This window comes from Papio anubis, chromosome 10, assembly GCF_008728515.1.
Source record: "Papio anubis isolate 15944 chromosome 10, Panubis1.0, whole genome shotgun sequence".
Taxonomy (NCBI): Eukaryota; Metazoa; Chordata; class Mammalia; order Primates; family Cercopithecidae; genus Papio; species Papio anubis.
Window position 1 is genome coordinate 79592561 of NC_044985.1, and position 23644 is coordinate 79616204.

The 23644-nt window shown below is 38.6% G+C and overlaps 1 protein-coding gene across 3 annotated transcripts in view; it reads right to left on the reverse strand.

Annotated features, from left to right (window-relative positions):
- Positions 1-23644, reverse strand: part of DNAH7 (dynein axonemal heavy chain 7) — a 340785-nt gene that overhangs the window by 214995 nt on the left and 102146 nt on the right. For all 3 annotated transcript variants that reach the window (XR_004176604.1, XM_009182666.4, XM_031651428.1), the window contains exons 18-19: positions 13387-14072; positions 10513-10699 (exon numbers count right to left, since the gene is read on the reverse strand). Coding sequence is in view for 2 of the 3 variants with exons in the window: in XM_009182666.4 (XP_009180930.4) it covers positions 10513-10699; positions 13387-14072 (873 nt within the window). In the remaining variant the exon portion in view is untranslated. The remainder of the gene's footprint in view (positions 1-10512; positions 10700-13386; positions 14073-23644) is intronic.

A 23644-nucleotide genomic window follows, 5' to 3' on the forward strand; every position in this document is an offset into this window, starting at 1 on the left:
TTCCTGGGCTTTTTTTGGTTAATAGGCTATTAATTACTGCCTCAATTTCAGAACTTGTTATTAGTCTATTCAGGGATTCAACTTCTTCCTGGTTTAGTTTTGGGATGGTGTATGTGTCCAGGAATTTATCCATTTCTTCCAGGTTTTGTAGTTTATTTGTGTAGAGGTATTTATAGTATTCTCTGTGACGGTAGTTTGCATTTCTGTGGGGCCGGTGGTGATATCCCCTTTATCATTTCTTTTATTGTGTCTATTTATTCTTCTCTCTTTTCTTCTTCATCAATCTGGCTAGCAGTCTATCTATTTTGTTAATCTTTTCAAAAAACTAGCTCCTGGCTGGGCGTGGTGGCTCACGCCTGTAATCCCAGCACTTTGGGAGGCCAAGGCAGGCAGATCACAAGGTCAAGAGATGGAGACCATCCTGGCTAACATGGTGAAACCCCGTCTCTACTAAAAATACAAAAACTAAATTAGCCAGGCATGGTGGCAGGTGCCTGTAGTCCCAGCTACTCGGGAGGCTAAGGCAGGAGAACGGAGTGAACCCAGGAGGCGGAGCTTGCAGCGAGCCGAGATGGCGCCACTGTACTCCAGCCTAGGCGACAGAGTGAGAGTCCGTCTCAACAAAACAAAACAAAACAAAACAAAACAAAACAAAAACACACACACACAAAACCAGCTCCTGGATTCATTTTGATTTTTTGAAGGATTTTTTGTGTCTCTATCTCCTTCAGTTCTGCTCTGATCTAAGTCATTTCTTGTCTTCTGCTAGCTTTTGAATTTGTTTGCTCTTGGTTCTCTAGTTCTTTAAATTGTGATGTTAGGGTGTCAATTTTAGATCTTTGCCACTTTCTCCTGTGGGCATTTAGTGGTATAAATTTCCCTCTAAACACTACTTTACCTGTATCCCAGAGATTCTGGTATGTTGTGTCTTTGTTCTCATTGGCTTCAAATAACTCATTTATTTCTGCCTTAATTATTTACCCAGTAGTCATTCAGGAGCAGGTTGTTCAGTTTCCATGTAGTTGTGTGGTTGTAAGTGAGTTTCTTAATCCTGAGTTCTGATTTGATTGCACCATGGTCTGAGAGACTGTTATGATTTCTGTTCTTTTGCATTTGCTGAGGAGTGTTTTACTTCCAATTATGTGGTCAAATGTAGAGTAAGTGTGATGTGGTACTGAGAAGAATGCATATTCCGTTGATTTGGGGCAGAGAGTTCTGTAGATGTCTATTAGGTCTGCTTGGTCCAGAGCTGGGTTAAAGTCCTGAATATCCTTGTTAATTTTTTGTCTTGTTGATCTGTCTAATATGGTGGGGTGTTAAACTCTCCCACTATTATTGTGTGGGAGTCCAAGTCTCTTTTTAGGTCTCTAAGAACTTGCTTTATGAATCTGGGTGCTTCTATATTGGGCACACATATATTTAGGATAGTTAGCTCTTCTTGTTGCATTGATCCCTTTACCATTATGTAATACCCTTCTTTGTCTCTTTCAATCTTTGTTGGTTTAAAGTCTGTTTTATCAGAGACTAGGATTGCAACCTCTGCTTTTTTTTTTTCTTTCCATTTGCTTGGTTAATATTCCTCCATCCCTTTATTTTGAGCCTCTGTGTGTGTTTGCATATGAGATGGGTCTCCTGAATATACCACACCAATGGGTGTTGACTCTTTATCCAATGTGCCAGTCTGTTTATTTTAATTGGGGCATTTAACCCGCTTACATTTAAGGTTAATATTGTTATGTGTGAATTTGATCCTGTCATTACGATTCTAGCTGGTTATTCGGCCCGTTAGTTGATGCAGTTTCTTCGTAGTGTCGATGATCTTTACAATCTGGTATGTTTTTGCAGTGGCTGATACTAGTTGTTTCTTTCCACATTTAGTGCTTCTTTCAGGAGCTCTAGTAAGGCAGGCTTGGTGGTGACAAAATCTCTCAGCATTTGCTTGTCTGTAAAGGATTTTATTTATCCTTCTCTTATGAAGCTTAGCTTGGCTGGATATAAAATTCTAGGTTGAAAATTCTTTCCTTTAAGAATGTTGTATATTGGTCCCTACTCTCTTCCGGCTTGGAGGGTTTCTGCAGAGAGATCTGCTGTCAGTTCAAGGGGCTTCCCTTTGCGGTTAACTCGACCTTTCTCTCTGGCTGCCCTTAACATTTTTTCCTTCATTTCAACCGTGATGAATCTGACGATTATGTGTCTTGGGGTTGCTTTTCTCAAGGAGTATCTTTGTGGTGTTCTCTGTATTTCCTGAATTTGAATGTTGGCCTGTCTTGCTAGGTTGGGGAAGTTCTCCTGGATAATATCCTGAAGACTGTTTTCCAACTTGGTTCCATTCTCCCCATCACTTTCAGGTACACCAATCAAACGTGTAGGTTTGGTCTTTTCACGTACTCCCATATTTCTTGAAGGCTTTCTTCTCTCCTTTTCATTCTTTTTCTCTAATCTTGTCTTCACGCTTTATTTCATTAAGTTGCTCTTCAATCTCTGACATCCTTTCTTCCACTTGATCAATTTGGCTATTGATACTTCTGTATGCTTCACGAAGTTCTTGTGCTGTGTTTTTCAGCTCCATCAGGTCATTTATGTTCTTCTCTACACTGGTTATTCTAGTTAGCAATTTGTCTAACCTTTTTTCAAGGTTCTTAGTTTCCTTGCATTGGGTTAGAACATGCTCCTTTAGCTTGGAGGAGTTTACTACCTACCTTCTGAAGCCTACTTCTGTCAATTTGTGAAACTCATTCTCGGTCCAGTGTTGTTCCCTTGCTGGCAAGGAGTTGTAATCCTTTGGAGGAGAAGAGGCATTCTGGTTTTTGGAACTTTCAGCCCTTTTGCACTGGTTTTTCCTCATATTCGTGGGTTTATCTACCTTTGACCTTTGATCTTTGATGCTGGTGACCTTCGGATAGGGTTTTTGTGTGGATGCCCTTTTTGTGGATGTTGATGCTATTCCTTTCTGTTTGTTGGTTTTCCTTCTAATAGTCAGGGCCGTCTGCTGCAGGTCTGCTGGAGTTTGCTGAAGTTCAACTCCAGACTCTGTTTGCCTGGGTATCACCAGCAGAGGCTGCAGAACAGCAAAGATTGCTGCCTATCCCTTCCTCTGGAAGCTTCGTCCCAGAGGGGCACCTGCCAGATGCCAGCCAGATGGAGCTCTCCTGTATGGGGTGTCTGTTGACGCCTGTTGGGAGGTATCTCCCACTCAGGAGGCACAGGGGTCAGGGGCCCACTTGAGAAGGCAGTCTGTCCCTTAGCAGAGCTCAAGCGCTGTGCTGGGTGATCCACTGTTCTCTTCAGAGCCAGCAGGCACGAAAGTTTAAGTCTGCTGAAGCTGTGCCCACAGCCACCCCTTCCCATGGGTGCTCTGTCCCAGGGAGACAGGAGTTTTATCTATAAGCTGCTGACTGGGGTTGCTGCGTTTCTTTCAGAGATGCCCTGCCCAGAGAGGAGGAATCTACAGAGACAGTCTGGCTACAGCGGCCATGCCAAACCACAGTGGGCTCTACCCCGTTGGAACTTCCCAGCAGCTTTGTTTACACTGTAAGCCAGTTACATTAACAATAGTATTTATGTCCCATTTTTAGCCTCTGAGGTTTTTAAAAGAACGTTTATTAGGAACTCCTAAGAATGAAGGCAATAACCTTATGTACCAAGTAATTAATCCAGTGGCCTCTACTATACACATCATCTAATTAGACTTCCTAAGAGAATATGGGTATATGTTTATTTTCAGCTCTTTGGAGAGCATGAGCCAAAGCTTCCCTGAATACTAATATATGGAGAAAGAGAAAATGCAAAGCAGATGAGAAAGACAATCAAGTCTTAAGCAAAAGTAAATGAAGTGTTACTCTCCCCTCCCCAACAGAAAATACCTATTTATTTAGAAATGAGGGTAAGTGGCCGGGTGCGGTGGCTCACGTCTATAATCCCAGCACTTTGGGAGGCCAAGGTGGGCGGATCACGACGTCAGGAGATCGAGACCATCCTGGCGAACACAGTGAAACCCCGCCTCTACTGAAAATACAAAAAAATTAGCCAGGCATGGTGGCTGGTGCCTGTAGTCCCAGCTTCTAGGGAGGTTGAGGCAGGAGAATGGCATTAACCTGGGAGGCAGCGGAGCTTGCAGTGAGTGGAGATCGTGCCACTGCACTCCAGCCTGGGTGACAGAGTGAGACTCCGTCTCAAAAAAAAAAAAAAGAAATGAGGGTAAGTAATGTTTTTGTTTGTTTCCAGTGGTTTTATAGGATAAAAATATGCCTCCATTATTTACAAGGCCCAACATAGCTGCCCTTTCAAGGACCTGAGATATCTATAAAATTTCTTAGCAATATGGAATTTTGAAGAGTATTTTGATTACATATTAAAAAAGAATTTAATTTCTTAAATATATTAACTAAAAGAATACAAGTATCTACTTTTTGCTTTTTTTTGCCCTTTTTTGATTATTATTATACTTTAAGTTTTAGTGTACACGTGCACAACACACAGGTTTGTTACATATGTATACATGTGCCATATTGGTGTGCTGTACCCATTAACTCGTCATTTACATTACCTATATCTCCTAATGCTATCCCTCCCCTCGACCCTCTCCCCACAATAGGCCCTGGTGTGCGATGTTCCCCTTCCTGTGTCCAAGTGATCTCATTGTTCAATTCCCACCTATGAGTGAGAACATGTGGTGTTTGGTTTTCTGTTCTTGAGATAGTTTGCTGAGAATGATGGTTTCCAGCTGCATCCATGTCCCTACAAAGGACATGAACTCATCCTTTTATATGGCTGCATAGTATTCCATAGTGTATATGTGCCACATTTTCTTAATCCAGTCTGTCATTGATGGACATTTGGGATGATTCCAAGTCTTTGCTATTGTGAATAGTGCTGCAATAAACATATGTGTGCATGTGTCTTTATAGCAGCATGATTTATAATCCTTTGGGTGTACACCCAGTAACAGGATGGCTGGGTCAAATGGTATTTCTAGTTCTAGATCCTTGAGGAATCGCCATACTGTTTTCCACAATGGTTGAACTAGTTTACAGTTCCACCAACAGTGTAAAAGTGTTCCTATTTCTCCACATCCTCTCCAGCACCTGTTGTTTCCTGATTTTGTAATGATTGCCATTCTAACTGGTGTCAGATGGTATCCCATTGTGGTTTTGATTTGCATTTCTCTGATGGCCAGTGATGATGAGCATTTTTTCATGTGTCTGTTGGCTGTATGAATGTCTTCTTTTGAGAAGTATCTGTTCATATCCTTTGCCCACTTTTTGATGGGGTTGTTTTTCTCTTGTAAATTTGTTTGAGTTCTTTGTAGGTTCTGGATAATAGCCCTTTGTCAGATGAGTACATTGCAAAAATTTTTCTCCCATTCTGTAGGTTGCCTGTTCACTCTGATGGTAATTTCTTTTGCTGTGCAGGAGCTCTTTAGTTTAATTAGATCTCATTTGTCAATTTTGGTTTTTGTTGCCATTGCTTTTGGTGTTTTAGACATGAAGTCCTTGCCCATGCCTGTGTCCTGAATGCTATTACCTAGGTTTTCTTCTAGGGTTTTTATGGTTTTAGGTCTAACATTTAAGTCTCTAATCCATCTGGAATTAATTTTCATATAAGGAGTAAGGAAAGGATCCAGTTTCAGCGTCTACTTATGGCTAGCCAATTTTCCCAGTACCATTTATTAAATAGGGAATCCTTTCCCCTTTTCTTCTTTTTGTCAGGTTTGTAAAGACCAGATGGTTGTAGATGTGTGGTATTATTTCTGAGGACTCTGTTCTGTTCCATTGGTCTATATCTCTGTTTTGGTACCAGTACCATGCTTTTTGGTTACTGTAGCCTTGTAGTATAGTTTGAAGTCAGGTAGCGTGATGCCTCCAGCTTTGTTCTTTGGCTAAGGATTGTCTTGGCAATGTGGGGTCTTTTTTGGTTCCATATGAACTTTAAAGTAGTTTTTTCCAATTCTGTGAAGAAAGTCATTGGTAGATTAATGGGAATGGCATTGAATCTATAAATTACCTTGAGCAGTATGGCCATTTTAACAATATTGATTCTTCCTATCCATGAGCATGGTATGTTCTTCATTTGTTTGTGTCCTCTTTTATTTCACTGAGCAGTGGTTTGTAGTTCTCCTTGAAGAGGTCCTTTACTTCTCTTGTAAGTTGGATTCCTAGGTATTTTATTCTCTTTGAAGCTATTGTGAATGGGAGTTCATTCATGATTTGGCTCTCTGTTTGTCTGTTACTGGTGTATAAGAATGCTTGTGATTTTTGCACATTGATTTTGTATCCTGAGACTTTGCTGAAGTTTCTTATCAGCTTACGGAGATCTTGGGTTGAGACAATGGGGTTTTCTAAATATATAATCATGTCATCTGCAAACAGGGACAATTTGACTTCTTCTTTTCCTAACTGAATACTCTTTATTTCTTTCTCTTGCCTGATTGCCCCAGCCAGAACTTCCAACACTATATTGAATAGGAGTGGTGAGAGAGGGCATCCCTGTCTTGTGCCAGTTTTCAAAGGGAATGCTTCCAGTTTTTGCCCATTCGGTATGCTATTGGCTGTGGGTTTGTCATAAATAGCTCTTATTATTTTGAGATATGTTCCATCAATACCAAATTTATTGAGAGTTTTTAGCATGAAGGGCTGTTGAATTTTGTCAAAGGCCTTTTCTGCATCTATTGAGATAATCATGTGGTTTTTGTCTTGGGTCTGATTATATTCTGGATTATGTTTACTGATTTCCGTATGTTGAACCAGCCTTGCATCCCAGGGATGAAGCCCACTTGATCATGGTGGATAAGCTTTTTGATGTGCTGCTGGATTCAGTTTGCCAGTATTTTATTGAGAATTTTTGCATTGATGTTCATCAGGTATATTGGTCTAAAATTCTCTTCTTTTGTTGTATCTCTGCCAGGCTTTGGTATCAGGATGATGTTGGCCTCATAAAATGAGTTAGGGAGGATTCCCTCTTTTTCTATTGATTGGAATAGCAGAAGGAATGGTACTAGCTCCTCCTTGTACCTCTGGTAGAATTCAGCTGTGAATCTGTCTGTCTGGTCCTGGACTTTATTTGGTTGGTAGGCTATTAATTATTACCTCAATTTCAGAGCCTGCTATTGGTCTATTCAGGGATTCAACTTCTTCCTGGCTTAGTCTTGGGAGACTGTAAGTGTCCAGGAAATTATCCATTTCTTCTAGGTTTTCTAGTTTATTTGCATAGAGGTGTTTATGGTATTCTCTGATGGTAGTTTGTATTTCTGTGGGATTGGTGGTGATATCCCCTTTATCATTTTTTATTGCATCTATTTGATTCTTCTCTCTTTTCTTATTAGTCTTGCTAGTGGTCTGTCAATTTTGTTGATCTTTTCAAAAAACCAGCTCCTGGATTCATTGATTTTTTGAAGGGTTTTTTGTGTCTCTATCTCCTTCATTTCTGCTCTGATCTTAGTTATTTCTTGCCTTCTGCTAACTTTTGAATGTATTTGCTCTTGCTTGTCTAGTTCTTTTACTTGTGATGTTAGGGTGTCAATTTTAGATCTTTCCTGCTTTCTCTTGTGGGCATGTAGTGCTATAAAGTTCCCTCTACACATTGCTTTAAATGTGTCCCAGAGATTCTGGTATGTTGTATCTTTGTTCTCATTGGTTTCAAAGAACATCTTTATTTCTGCCTTCATTTTGTTATTTACCCAGTAGCCATTCAGGAGCAGGCGGGTCAGTTTCCAAGCAGTTGAGCAGTTTTGATTGAGTTTCTTAGTCCTTAGTTCTAGTTTGATTGCACTGTGGTCTGAGAGTTTGTTATAATTTCTGGTTTTTTACATTTGCTGAGGAGTGCTTTACCTCCAACTATGTGCTCAATTTTGGAATAAGTGTGATATGGTGCTGAGAAGAATGTATATTCTGTTTATTTGGGGTGGAGAGTTCTGTAGATGTCTATTAGGTCCCCTTGGTGCAGAGTTGAGTTCAATTCCTGGATATCCTTGTTAACTTTCTGTCTCGTTGATCTGTCTAATGTTAACAGTGGGGTGTTAAAGTCTCCCATTATTATTGCATGGGAGTCTAAGTCTCTTTGTAAGTCTCTAAGCACCTGCTTTATGAATCTGGGTGCTCCTGTATTGGGTGCATATATATTTAGGATAGTTAGTTCCTCCTGATGAATTGATCCCTTTACCATTATGTAATGGCCTTCTTTGTCTCTTTTGATCTTTGTTGGTTTAAAGTCTGTTTTATCGGAGACTAGGATTGCAACCCCTGCTTTTTTTTGTTCTCCATTTGCTGGTCGATCTTCCTCCATCCCTTTATTTTGAGCCTATGTGTGTGTTTGCACATGAGATGGGTCTCCTGAATACAGCACACTGATGGGTCTGACTCTTTATCCAATTTGCCATTCTGTGTCTTTTAATTGGACCATTTAGCCCATTTACATTTAAGGTTAATATTGTTATGTGTGAACTTGATCCTGTCATTATGATGTTAGCTGGTTATTCTGCTCATTAGCTGATGCAGTTTCTTCCTAACATCGATGGTCTTTACATTTTGGCATGCTTTTGCAGTGGCTGGTACCAGTTATTCCTTTCGATGTTTAGTGCATCCCTTATGCAGCCTTGCTGCTGCCTTGCAGTTAGATCTCAGACTGCTGTGCTCTCAAGGAAGGAGGCTCCGTGGGCATGGTACCCTCCAGGCCAGGTGTGGGATTAAATCTCCTGGTGTGCCATTTGCTAAGATCCTCGGTAAAGTGCAGTATTAGGGTGGGAGTTACCCAATTTTCCAGGTGTTGTGTGGCTCAGTTTCCCTTGGCTAGGGAAAAGAATTCCCTTGCCCCTTGAGCTTCCCAGGTGAGGTGATGCCTCGCCCTGTTTCAGCTCTCGCTGGTCGGGCTGCACCTGCTGACCAGCACCGACTGTCTGACATGCCCCAGTGAGATGAACCTGCTATCTCAGTTGAAAATGCAGAAATCACCCATCTTCTGTGTTGCTCACGCTGGGAGCTGGAGGCTTGAGCTGTTCCTATTTGGCCATCTTGGGCGCCCCCCGTCTCTACTACTTTTTGCTTTTTTAAACAACAAAAAAATTCTCCTTCATCACCTTCCTAACGAAAATATATCCATATTATGAGGATTTTGCACTGCCATAAGGAAACTATATATAAAAGACTGAATTTCTGACATAAATTAATTAGAGATGATTGTGTTACAAAGCAACTTACTAATGGGTTCTTTAAATATGGAATTAATTCCAGTGTGATTAATTTTACAAAGGTTTGGTTTATAAAAAGATTTATTTCAGGTACTATTATATAAACGAGGTAAAGATTAAATAAATAAAGCCATGTCCATCTTTCTGAATATTATCCTATCAAATCATATAGTTGACGTCAATACAGTATTATCAACATTTTGGATTATAGTAACAGCTCTTAAAGTTTAAATAACAATAAAGATATGCATATTTCTATTTCAGGGTAGGACATTTTTAAGATAATACTTATCCTACCTTATAGTATTATATTTTATCAAAATACCAATGCAGAAGTTTATATTCATTTAATGATATGATTTAATAACTAACTTTTTTCTATTTTAATATTTAATGACACACAACCATGCTTCTGAGGCAGTAAATAAATGTATTCTGCCAGCCACAGTGGCTTATGCCTGTAATCCCAGCACTTTGGAAGGCCGAGATGGGTGGATCACTCTGAGTCAGGATCAAGACTAGCCTGGCTAACGGAAGTAAAACCCCCGCTCTACCAAAATAATAGCAAAATTAGCTGGGCATGGTGGTGGCTATGACTGTAATCTCAGTTAATTTCCCGAGAGGCTGAGGTGAATCACTTGAGCCTGGGAGGCAAAGGCTGCAGGTAAGCCTAGATTGCACCACTGCACTCCAGCCTGTGATAGGCTAGACCCTGGCCCCCAAAAAAAAAAAAAAGTCCTCTGAATTGAACACAAAAGGTACTTTTTTTTAGTGTTACCAGTTTTTATTAAATTCTCTCTTTAGTTTAAATTATAAGTTCTCCTCCACAGTATTTGTGTATTTTTCTTTCTTTACTGTATCTTATTTGCATTTATTGAACTTTTTAGATATATTTATCTTTGCAACTCATCTGTTTTTAGGTCCCTACCAGAAAAATGTGTTGAGTCGTTGGTATACTGACATTTGTGCACCACAGTGAGTTTCAGTGGGTTGTATTCCGTAACAAGACAGCCACACAATAGACGGAGTCAGCAAGTACCTCGTACAGTGTCTTCCTACCAGAGTATCAGATAAGAATCAATAATAGAACCAAAGGTTGTTAAACAATGCAAATTTCAATTTGGACTTCAAGGAGTAATCAGGACAAAATATCTACTTTTGCTTGCAACATTTTCTGCTCCTGGCATTCTAAAATAATAGCTGAAAAGACAATGTACATGTGAAACAGATAATGGCTTATTGGAAACAATAATGGTTTATATGGATTTCTGAAAACACAAATCATGTCACTTCAACCAAATAATGGCATTTTTGGAGATTTTTTCACCTACCTGTATGACAGTTCTCATTATATCTCTCCATGTCTTATCCACAGCTGTAAATCGTCTGCCTTCCTCAGGCATCTGAGACATAATGTCTGGAGAACTGAAAATGGGCTCCAGATACAGCCACGTGGCTTGGACCTTGAGCCATTCATCCAGAATCTCCTGAAGCAGTAGGAGCTTGCCCTCCCATTCTCTGAGAAGCAAAACACAGTGGCTCTTATTGACAGCAAACCAAGCAAATGTTTCAAATGACAAAATTCAAAACCACAACTAGACTGTCAATCTTGTATATAATGTTATACAACTGTATATAACCTTGTATATAAATGTATATAATATTCCAATTTCCATTCATCTAGTTGCATTTAAAGATAAATCACTAGATTTGTTCTACAAAATATGTTTAAAGATAATAATATAACATTTATGCTTATACAGATATACATGTTAAGATATACTTATCTACTGTTGGGCTGGTTTCTGTATACATCATAGAAATAAACCTTTCTGCTATCTAGTTCCATGACTAGAGAGTACAAATTGAAAAATGAGATTTTATTGACAGTAAAGGTATTCCCAATCAAGGATACTCTGAGCTTCTGAGGAAAGATAGTTACATCCAATACTCCTTTCCTTCAATGCTCTTTTTTCCCCCTTAATTTGGGCCCCTTATTTCTAGAATAAAGCCTTTATTTCTAAAATATAGTTGACCCTTCAACAACACAGGTTTCAACTGTGTAGGTCCACTTTTACACGGATTTTTTTCAATAAAGGTTACATGGACTTTGCCTGATTCTCCTGGCTCCCCTTCCACCCTCTCCACCTCTTCTGCTTCTGCCATCCCTGAGACAACAAGACCAATCCCTCCTCTTCCTCCTCCTCCTCTTCAGTATACTCAACATGAAGATGACGAGGATGAAGATCTTCATGATGACCCACTGCCACTTAATGAATAGTAAATATATTTTTCTCATGATTTTCTTAACATTTCCTTTTCTCCAGCTTACTTTATTATAAGAATATAGTATATAATACATGTAACATTCAAAGTATGCATTATGTTATTTGTAAGGTTTCTGGTTAACAGTAGGCTATTTGTAGTTAAGGTTTTGAGGAGTCAAAAGTTATATGCAGATTTTCAACTGCGTGGGGATTCAGCACCCCTAAAACCCTAAATTGTTCAAGGGTCAATTGTGTTTCAATTTATAAAATGTAACTGGCATTTAAAGAAAAATCTACATACTCCAAAATAGTGTAGCATTCATGAGAAGGTGGAATATTTAAATTTACAATAGGTTATCAGTTCGTTTCTAAATATAGAGAATACACATAATGATTTAATTTCCTCAAGAATAAATATAATTACTCCATAAACTAATAATTTTACAAGCACAGTTCTGAGGTTTCTATGTGTTTATTCCATCATCATGTCAACTCTATGAGGTAGGGTCATCGTAACATCTGTTTATCAATGAAGAGACTAAGGCACATAGAGGCAACTGCCAGGCTCAAGTTTAGCCAGAAAACAAACAATAGAGCCAAGATTTGAACTCAGACATTTGTAATTACTCTGCTATCAGAGATAACATAGTCATAAGGAAGAATGATTTATTAATAGCAACAGAACTTCGCTTGAATCCGGGAGGCGGAGGTTGCAGGGAGCTGAGATCGCGCCACTGCACTCCAGCCTGGGTAACAGAGCAAGACTCCATCTCAAATTAATTAAATTAAATAGCAACAGAACTTAGATGTGGCGTAGTCTTACGTATATTAACATATTACTCATCATTTAAGCAGTGTTCTGTGATTTTAGATCTTTAAAACAAACAAATGTTAATGAGTTTGCCAACTAACCAGGGATTTTCAGATGTCTTTCTAAAATATTTTTATTTCAATGCTTATCAGTGAATTTGTTTAACTTCTTTGCACAAAAAAACCTCAATGCTTCTGTTTTCTTTTGTTGTTCTTCCTCTTTTTCTATCCAATTTTTGTCTGATTCAGAAAATTTCCAAGCAGGTAATGATATCATGCATAGTCCCTTAAAATGGAATCTAGATGTACCACTTTCAGAGTAGTTCAAAAGTTCTTGTCTTAATGTGCATTCTGGAGCAAGCTGGCAGGAGGCAGAATGACCAGAGAATGAGCCAAGGCCAGTCAGAACATGCCCAAGTGTATGACAACACCTAAGTCACCAGAGGCAGATACTACCAAGCTGTTAGCATTCTCTTGCCATGAAAATCCACTGAAGACAGTAGTCTGATTTTGATGGACTCTGTTTTTTAAAGGTAATATATAGCCTGCTTAATGTAAATTACAAAAACTGGAAACATTGACAGCTAGGCTTACTTTAATTGGCTGTGTATGATGCTTAAAAATCCCAAACTAAAATTATAGTTTCATTCTTTTTCACTTATTTGCCATCCTTCATGCATATGAGTAGAAATTACAATAGATATTCAGCAATCCTCTATGACAAGCTAATATATTTTAAAAATAAAATTATCTTCAGTTCACAGATACAAAATTATTTTTTGAGAGTTAAAAAATAAGATCATATTGTAGGCAATAAAAACAAATATCTGGATGTTGACTGTCCACTGTCTTTGTTATGAATATAGAAGTTAATAAACCATTAAGATGATAGCAAAGAATGAGCAATCTTCCAATAGCAATGAAGCCATTGATTATATCTTTAAATATTTAAAGATCTTAAATATATAGTATTAAATGCTAAGTATGGAATGCAGAATCAATTCTGAAAAGAAATAAAATATTAAGCATGAGATATTAAGGGTGAAATAATTCTCAAAGGAGCTTTACATTAAATACAAGTGATTTTGGTAACAGAGCATAAACATTGCCATATAAATGTCACTTTACCTCATTTGTTTTTCATAAGGCTTAATGAAAGGAGATCCTCGCATAGTTTGTGTTTTAACAATATGGTCATCCAACAACATCTGAATGTCATCAACTGATGCCAAAATAAATGTCCCAGTTTCTCTATAAGAATGGATGACAAATTCCACTGCATCCCATTCAGTAATCATCTTCTCCATCGCCTTTTCAAGAGAATATTCTTTGCTAGCTGCTTCACTAATACCTTCAAATCTGTCTAGATATGGTTCCAGATTCATGTCTAAAAAGGAGAAGACCGTGGAGTCATCTGATGGCTGCAAAGGGTAACCAACAATGGCAGACATGGCCTCCCAGTGCCTGGGGCGCAAACCAGGATTACAGATCACTTGAATGAGAGGAATGTGCTGCTTGAAATCTTCCACCTTTGATCTTACTTTTTTTGTCATTGCCAATGCATATGGAGAATCATGAAAGGTTTTCTCCAGTTTATATAATCCTCTCCAGTAATTTCCAATATCTGCTTCTACTTGGTCTGGATTCACTTTGTGATATGGCCCTTCAGTCCATGTTCTATATTTGCTGCTAAATTCGACAGCAGTTTCGTAAAGACGAAGATAAGGGTTCAAGCCATCTTGGATTTTTTTACGTTGAGGATATACAGATGGTAGCCAACCAAATGCTTCCTCTTCAGCATTAAACTGCTCAATCTGAAAGGACAGGTATTAAATATATTAGTTATTTTGAAAGTGAATGATACTGCAAATTAAGTTTTATTAAGTATCTATTTCAAATGTGAGCCAAAAAAACCTTACTAAACCCTGAAGTTAAACTTCAATAATCTAGAAAAACTGAGCAGCAATCTCATTTTCCTTTTTAATTTCTTTTTTCAATTGACAAAAATGTATATATTTATGGTACACAACATGTTTCGAGAAAATGTATATATTATGGAATGGGTAAATAAAACCAATTAACATATACTACCTCACACACTTTTTTTGGTAAAGAGAACACTACACAATCTACTCTCTTAGCAATGTTCAAGTATATAATACGTTGCTATTAGCTGTAGTCATCAATTTGTACAATAGATACCTTAAACGTATTCCTCCTAAAATTTTTTATCCTTTGACCAACATCTTCCCCAATCCCCACTGCCCACCAGCCCCACCCCTGTAGGCATCATTCTACTCTCTGCTTCTATGAGTTTAATTTTTTTTAGATCCACTATAATTGAGATAATGTGGTATTTGTCTTTCTGTTCCTAGCATATTTGACATAAGTGCTCCAGGTTTATCCATGTTGTTACAAATGACAGGATTTCCCGTTTTTTTCCCCTCTAAGGCTGAATAGCATTCCCCTATTTCTTTTTTATTACAGTTTTCAGAGAACAATGTCTGGTTATGTTAGTTAAAAGAGTTAATACACATTTACATATATAAAGAAAAAGTTGTCTGTTCAGACACATTGAGGATACAGCATCATTCTTTAGTTAATAAGAACTAAAGTACTTTTTAATATACACAGCATTGTGTTAGGTACTGTGGAAAACAGAAAAAAGTATTATATTGTAAAATACTAACTCCAAGGAGTTAGTAATCCAGCTCAGGGGAAAAGATATACATAGGTGAAAATTTAACTAATTTTTCAATAATAATATAAAGCAATAGAAAAGACATCTCAGAGAAATAACTATTTAAAATCAATAAAATATAATATAAAATGCTAACACCCAGAGTTGAGAGAGAATGCTGAAATACTGCAGTCACAGATGTTTCTGTAAAGAAAATGAAGCTCGAGTTCAGTCTTGAACACTTACTCTTAGTTTAGTTGTGAAGTATGTGAGGACATGGACAGTTGAGAAGAGCACTGGAAAGTGTTCATTAGCTAGATACATCGGTTATGAGGTTACTTAAAATTTCAGTGGCCTCAGTTTTTAAAAAATATTTGTGGGTACACAGAAGTAGGTGTATATACTTATGGCATACATGAAATATTTTGATAGAGGTATACAATGCCTAATAATCACATGTTAAATGGGGTATCCATCCCCCAAACATTTATCCTGCATGTTATAAACAATCCAATTATACACTTTTGGTTTTTTGTTTGTTTTTGAGACAGAGTCTCACTCTGTCACCCAGGCTGGAGTGTAGTGGCAAGATATTGGCTCACTGCAGCCTCAACTTCCTGGGCTCAAATGATCCTCCCACCTCAGCCTCCCAAATAGCTGGGACTACAGGCACGTGCCACCATGCCTGGCCAATTTTTGTAATTTTAGTGGAGATAGGTTTTCGCCATGTTGCTCAGGTTGGTCTCAAATTCCTTGGCTCAAGTGATCTGCCTGCCTTGGCCTACCAAAGTGATGGGATTAGAAGTGTAAGCCACCACGCCTGGCCCTGCTTTGGTTATTTTTAAATGTGCAATTAAATTATTATTGACAAATACCAGATCTTATTTATTCTTACTATTTTTTGTACTCACTAAACTTTCCCACTTACCTCCTACCCCACCACTACCCTTCCCAGCTTTTGGTAACCATCCTTCTACTCTCTTTCTCCATGAATTCAATGTTTAACTTTTTAGCTCACACAAGTTAAGTGGGAACATGCAAAGTTTGTCTTTCTGTGCCCGGCATATTTCACTTAATATAATGACTTCCAGTTCCATCAATATTGTTGCAAATGACAGAATCTCGTTATCTGTTATGGCTGAATAGTACTCCATTGTGTACAGATACCACATTTTCTTTGGTTTTTAAAATTATTTTTATTTTTTTAATTATACTTTATGTTCTAGGGTACATGTGCACAATGTGCAGGTTTGTTACATATGTATACATGTGCCATATTGGAGTGCTGCACCCATTAATTTATCATTTACATTAGGTATATCTCCTAATGCTATCCCTCCCCACTACCCCCACCCCACAACAGGCCCCGGTGTGTGATGTTCCCCTTCCTAGGTCCAAGTGTTCTCATTGTTCAACTCCCATCTATGAGTGAGAACATGTGGAGTTTGATTTTCTGTTCTTGTAATAGTTTGCTGAGAATGATGGTTTCCAGCTGCATCCATATCCCTACAAAGGACATGAACTCATCCTTTTTTATGGCTGCATAATATTCCATGGTGTATATGCACCACATTTTCTTAATCCAGTCTGTCATTGATGGACATTTGGGTTGATTCCAAGTCTTTGCTATTGTGAATAGTGTTGCAATAAACATACATGTGCATGTGTCTTTATAGCAGCATGATTTATAATCCTTTGGATATATATCCAGTAATGGGATGGCTGAGTCAAATGGTATTTCTAGTTCTACATCCTTGAGGAAACACCACACTGTCTTCCACAATGGTTGAACTAGTTTACAGTCCCACCAACACTATAAAAGTGTTCCTATTTCTCCACATCTTCACCAGCACCTGTTGTTTCCTGACTTTTTAATGATCGCCATTCTAACTGGTGTGAGATGGTATCTCATTGTGGTTTTGATTTGCATTTCTCTGATGACCAGTGATGATGAGCATTTTTTCATGTGTCTGTTGGCTACAAAAATGTCTTCTTTTGAGAAGTGTCTGCTCATATTCTTTGCCCACTTTTTGAGGGGATTGTTTTTTTCTTGTAAATTTGTTTGAGTTCTTTGTAGGTTCTGGATAATAGCCTTTTGTCAGATGAGTACATTGCAAAAATTTTTCTCCCATTCTGTAGGTTACCTGTTCATTCTGATGGTTGTTTCTTTTGCTGTGCACAAGCTCTTAGTTTAAGTGGATTCCATTTGTCAATTTTGGCTTTTCTTGCCATTGGTTTTGGTGTTTTAGACATGAAGTCCTTGCCCATGCCTATGTCCTGAATGGTATTGCCTAGGTCTTCTTCTAGGGTTTTTATGGTTTTAGGTCTAACATTTAAGTCTCTAATCCATCTTGAATTAATTTTTGTATAAGGTATAAGGAAGGGGTCCAGTTTCAGCTTTCTACTTATGGCTAGCCAGTTTTCCCAGCACCATTTATTAAATAGGGAATCCTTTTCCCATTTCTTGTTTTTGTCAGGTTTGTCATGATCAGATGGTTGTAGATGTGTGGTATTATTTCTGAGGGCTCTGTTCTGTTCCATTGGTCTACATCTCTGTTTTGGTACCAGTACCATGCTGTTTTGGTTACTATAACCTTGTAGTATAGCTTGAAGTCAGGTAGTGTGATGCCTCCAGCTTTGTTCTTTGGCTTAGGATTGTCTTGGCAATGTGGGCTCCTTTTTGGTTCCGTACGAACTTTAAAGTAGTTTTTATAATTCTGTGAAGAAAGTCATTGGTAGCTTAATGGGGATGGCATTGAATCTATAAATTACCTTGGGCAGTATGGCCATTTTCACGATATTGATTCTTCCTATCCATGAGCATGGAATGTTCTTCCATTTGTTTGTGTCCTCTTTTATTTTATTGAGCAGTGGTTTCTAGTTCTCCTTGAAGAGGTCCTTCACATCCCTTGTAAATTGGATTCCTAGGTATTTTATTCTCTTTAAAGCAATGGTGAGTGGAAGTTCATTCATGATTTGGCTCTCTGTTTGTCTGTTATTGGTGTATATGAATGCTTGTGATTTTTGCACATTGATTTTGTATCCTGAGACTTTGCTGAAGTTGCTTATCAGCTTAAGGAGATTTGGGGCTGAGATGATGGGGTTTTCTAAATATACAATCATGTCACCTGCAAACAGGGACAATTTGACTTCCTCTTTTCCTAATTGAAAACCCTTTATTTCTTTCTCTTGCCTGATTGCCCTGGCCAGAACTTCCAACACTATGTTGAATAGGAGTGGTGAGAGAGGGCATCCCTGTCTTGTGCCAGTTTTCAAGGGGAATGCTTCCAGGTTTTGCCCATTCGGTATGCTATTGGCTGTGGGTTTGTCATAAATAGCTCTTATTATTTTGAGATATGTTCCATCAATACCAAATTTATTGAGAGTTTTTAGCATGAAGGGCTGTTGAATTTTGTCAAAGGCTTTTTCTGTATCTATTGAGATAATCATGTTTTTTGTCTTTGGTTCTGTTTATATGATGGATTATGTTTACTGATTTCCGTATGTTGAACCAGCCTTGCATCCCAGGGGTGAAGCCCACTTGATCATGGTGGATAAGCTTTTCGATGTGCTGCTGTATTCGGTGTGTATTTTATTGAGGATTTTTGCGTTAGTGTTCATCAGGCATATTGGTCTAAAATTCTCTTTTTTTGTTGTGTCTCTGCCAGGCTTTGGTATCAGGATGATGTTGGCCTCATAAAATGAGTTAGGGAGGATTCCCTCTTTTTCTATTGATTGGAATAGTTTCAGAAGGAATAGTACCAGCTCCTCCCTGTACCTCTGGTAGAATTCAGCTGTGAATCTGGCTAGTCCTGGACTTTGTTTGGTTAATAGGCTATTAATTATTGCCTCAATTTCAGAGCCTGTTATTGGTCTATTCAGGGATTCAACTTTTTCCTGCTTTAGTCTTGGGAGGGTGTATGTGTCCAGGAATTTATCCATTTCTTCTAGGTTTTCTAGTTTATTTGCATAGAGGTGTTTATAGTATTCTCTGATGGTAGTTTGTATTTCTGTGGGATTGGTGGTGATATCCCCTTTATCACTTTTTATTGCATCTATTTGATTCTTCTCTCTTTTCTTCTTTATTAGTCTTGCTAACAGTCTATCGATTTTGTTGATCTTTTCAAAAAACCACCTCCTGGATTCATTGATTTTTTGAAGGGTTTTTTGTCTCTATCTCCTTCAGTTCTGCTCTGATCTTAGTTATTTCTTGCCTTCTGCTAGCTTTTAAATGTGTTTGCTCTTGCTTCTCTAGTTCTTTTAATTGTGATGTTAGAGTGTCAATTTTAGATCTTTCCTGCTTTCTCTTGTGTGCATTTAGTGTTATAAATTTCCCTCTCCACACTGCTTTAAATATGTCCCAGAGATTCTGGTATGTTGTATCTTTGTTCTCATTGGTTTCAAAGAACATCTTTATTTCTGCCTTCATTTTGTTATGTACCCAGTAGTCATTCAGGAGCAGGTTGTTCAGTTTGCATGTAGTTGAGCGGTTTTGATTGCATTTCTTCATCCTGAGTTCTAGTTTGATTGCACTGTGGTTGAAAGACAGTATGTTATAATTTCTCTTCTTTTACATTTGCTGAGGAGTGCTTTAATTTCACTTATGTGGTCAATTTTGGAATAAGTGTGATGTAGTGCTGAGAAGAATGTATGCTCTGTTGATTTGGGGTGGAGAGATCTGTAGATGTCTATTAGGTCCCCTTGGTGCAGAGTTTAGTTCAATTCCTGGATATCCTTGTTAACTGTCTCATTGATCTGTCTAATGTTGACAGTGGGGTGTTAAAGTCTCCCATTATTATTGTATGGGAGTCTAAGTCTCTTTGTAAGTCTCTAAGGACTTGCTTTATGAATCTGGGTGCTCCTGTATTGGGTGCTTATATATTTAGGATAGTTAGCTCTTGTTGCATTGATCCCTTTACCATTATGTAATGGCCTTCTTTGTCTCTTTTGATCTTTGTTGGTTTAAAGTCTGTTTTATCAGAGACTAGGATTGCAACCCCTGCCTTTTTTTGTTTTCCACTTGCTTGGTCGATCTTCCTCCATCCTTTTATTTTGAGCCTATGTGTGTCTCTGAATGCGAGATGGGTCTCCTGAATACAGCACCCTGATGGGTCTTGACTCTTTATCCAATTTGCCAGTCTGTGTCTTTTAATTGGACCATTTAGCCCATTTACATTTAAGGTTAATATTGTTATGTGTGATCTTGAGCCTCTCATTATGATGTTAGCTGGTTATTCTGCTCATTAGTTGATGCAGTGTCTTCCTAGCATCGATGGTCTTTACATTTTGGCATGTTTTTGCAGTGGCTGGTACCAGTTATTCCTTTCCATGTTTAGTGCTTCCTTCAGGAGCTCTTGTAGGGCAGGCCTGTTGGTGACAAAATCTCTCTCAACATTTGCTTGTCTGTAAGGATTTTATTTCTCCTTCAATTATGAAAGTTAGTTTGTCACGGATATGAAATTCTGGGTTGAAAATTCTTTTCTTTAAGAATGTTGAGGCCGGTATGACCGAAGCTCAAGCCTGTAATCCCAGCACTTTGGGGAGGCGGAGACAGGCGGATCACGAGGTCAGAAGCGTCGAGACCATCCTGGCCTTTCTGATAGAAACCCGTCTCTACTAAAAGATACAAAAACTAGCCCAGGCGTGGTGGTGAGCGCCTGTAGTCAGCTACTCCGGAGGCTGAGGCAGGAGAATGGCGTGAACCGGGGAGAAGCGGAGCTTACAGTGAGCGAGGTCGAGGGCCCTGCAATCCCAGCCTGGGCGACAGAGACTCACGTCTCAAAAAAAAAAAAAAAAAAAAGAAAAAAAAAAAAGAATGTTGAATATTGGCCCCCACTCTCTTCTGGCTTGTAGAGTTTCTGCCGAGAGATCCGCTGTTAGTCTGATGGGCTTCCCTTTGTGGGTAACCTGACCTTTCTCTCTGGCCGCCCTTGACATTTTTTCCTTCATTTCAACTTTGGTGAATCTGACAATTATATGTCTTGGAGTTGCTCTTCTTGAGGAGTATCTTTGTGGCGTTCTTTGTATTTCCTGAATTTGAATGTTGGCCTGCCTTGCTAGGTTGGGGAAGTTCTCCTGGATAATATCCTGCAGAGTGTTTTCCAACTTTGTTCCATTCTCCCCATCACTTTCAGGTACACAAATCAGACGTAGATTTGGTCTTTTCACATAGTCCCATATTTCTTGGAGGCTCTGTTCGTTTCTTTTTGCTCTTTTTTCTCTAAACTTCTCTTCTCACTTCATTTCATTCATTTGATCTTCAATCACTGATACCCTTTGTTCCAGTTGATAGAATCGTCTGCTGAAGCTTGTGCATTCGTTATGTAGTTCTCATGCCATGGTTTTCAGCTCCATCAGGTCCTTTAAGGACTTCTCTACACTGGTTATTCTAGTTAGCCATGAGTCTAATCTTTTTTCAAGGTTTTTAGTTTCTTTGTGCTGGGTTTGTACTTCCTCCTTTAGCTCAGAGAAGTTTGATCCTCTGAAGCCTTCTTCTCTCAACTCATCAAAGTCATTCTCCATCCAGCTTTGCTCTGTTGCTGGAGAGGAGCTGCGTTCCTTTGGAGGGGGAGAGGCGCTCTGATATTTAGAATTTTCAGCTTTTCTGCACTGCTTTTTCCCCATCTTTGTGGTTTTATCTACCTTTGGTCTTTGATGATGGTGATGTACAGATGGGGTTTTGGTGTGGATGTCCTTTCCATTTGTTAGTTTTCCTTCTAACAGTTAGGCCCCTCAGCTGCAGGTCTGTTGGAGTTTGCTTGAGGTCCACTCCAGACCCTGTTTGCCTGTGTATCAGCAGCGGAGGTTCAGTTGGAAATGCAGAAATCACCTGTCTTCTGTGTTGCTCATGCTGGGAGCTGCAGGCTGGAGCTGTTCCTATTTGGCCACCTTGACACCACCCCCAGATACCACATTTTCTTTATCCACTCATCTCTTGCTGGACACTTAGGCTTCCAAATCATGGCTATTGTGAACAGTGCTGCAACAAACATGGGAGTGCAGATATCTCTTTGATATCTTGATTTCCTTTCTTTGGGATATATACCAGCAGCGGAATTGCTGGATGATATGGTAACTCTAGTTTTAGTTTTTTAAGGAAGCTGCAATCTGTTCTCCATAGTGGTTGTACTAACTTACTTTCCCACCAACAGTGTATGACAGTTTCCTCTTCTCTACATCTTTGACAGCAGTTGTTGCCTGTCTTTTGAATAAAAGCCATTTTAACTGAAGTGAGATGATATCTCATTGTAGTTTTGATTTGCATGTCATTCATATGTCTTCTTTTGTGAAACATCTCTTCAGATCTTTTGCCTATTTTAAATTCAGGTTATTAGAGATTTTCTAATGGAGTTGTATGATCTCTTTATGTATTCCAGTTATTAATCCTTCATCGGATGGGTAGTTTGCAGATATTTTCTCCCATGCTCTGGGTTGTCTTTTCATGTTGTTGATTGTTTCCTTTGTTGTGTGGAAGCTTTTTAACTGGATGTGATCCCATTTGTCCACTTTTGCTTTGTTTGCCTATGCTTGAGGAGTATTACTCAACAAATTTTTGCCCAGTCCAAATTCCTGGAGAGTTTTCTCCAATGTTTCCCTGTAGCAGCTTCATAGTTTGAGGTCTTAGATTTAAGTCTTTAATCCATTTTGGTTTGATTTTTGTATATGGTGAGAGATAGGGGTCTAGTTTCATTCTTCTGTATATGAATATCCAGTTGTCCCAGCACCATTTGTTGAAGAGACTGTCTTTTTCCCAATGTATGTTCTTGGCATTTTTCTCTAAAATGAGTTTACTGTAGATTTATGAATTTGTTTCTGGGCTCTCCATTCTGTTCCATTGGTCTATGTGTCTGTTTTTCCGCCAGTACCGTACTGTTTTGGTTACTAAAGGTCTGAATTCTAATTTGAAACCAGGTAATGTGATTCCATCAGTTTTGTTCTTTTTGCTCAAGATAGCTTTGGCTATTCTGAGTTTTTTTTGTGGCTCCACAAAAATTGTAGAACTGTGGGGATGGGCAGGAGACAAAAAAAAATTAGGATTGTTTTTATTAGTTGTGAGGAATCTCACTGGCATTTTGTTAGTGATTGCATTAAATATGTAGATTGCTTTGGGTAGTATGAACATTTTAACAATATTGATTCTTCAAATCCATGAACATGAAATATTCCTTTTTCTGTGTCCCCTTCAATTTCTTTCATCAATATTTTATACTTTTCATTGCAGAGACCTGTGGCTTCTTTGGCTAAATTAATTCTTAGGTATTTAATTTTATTTGAGACTATTGTAAATGGGACTACTTTCTTGATTTCTTGTTCAGATTGTCCACCTTTGGCATATATAAATGCCACTGATTTTTGTATGTTAATTTTGTATCCTGTAACTTGTTTATCAGCTCTAATAGTTTTTTTTTTTTTTTTTTGGAGGAGTCTTTATGTTTTCCCAGCTATGAGATCATATTGGCCAGGCGTGGTGGCTCACGCATGTAATCCCAGCACTTTGGGAGCCTGAGGCGGGCAAATCACGAGGTCAAGAGTTCAAGATCAGCCTGGCTAACATGGTGACACCCCATCTCTACTAAAAATACAAAAAAAAAAAAATTAAAAATTAGCCGGGCATGGTGGTGTGCGTCTGTAGTCCTAGCTACTCGCGAGGCTGAGGCAGATGAATCGCTTGAACCCAGGTGGCGGAAGTTGCAGTGAGCCAAGATC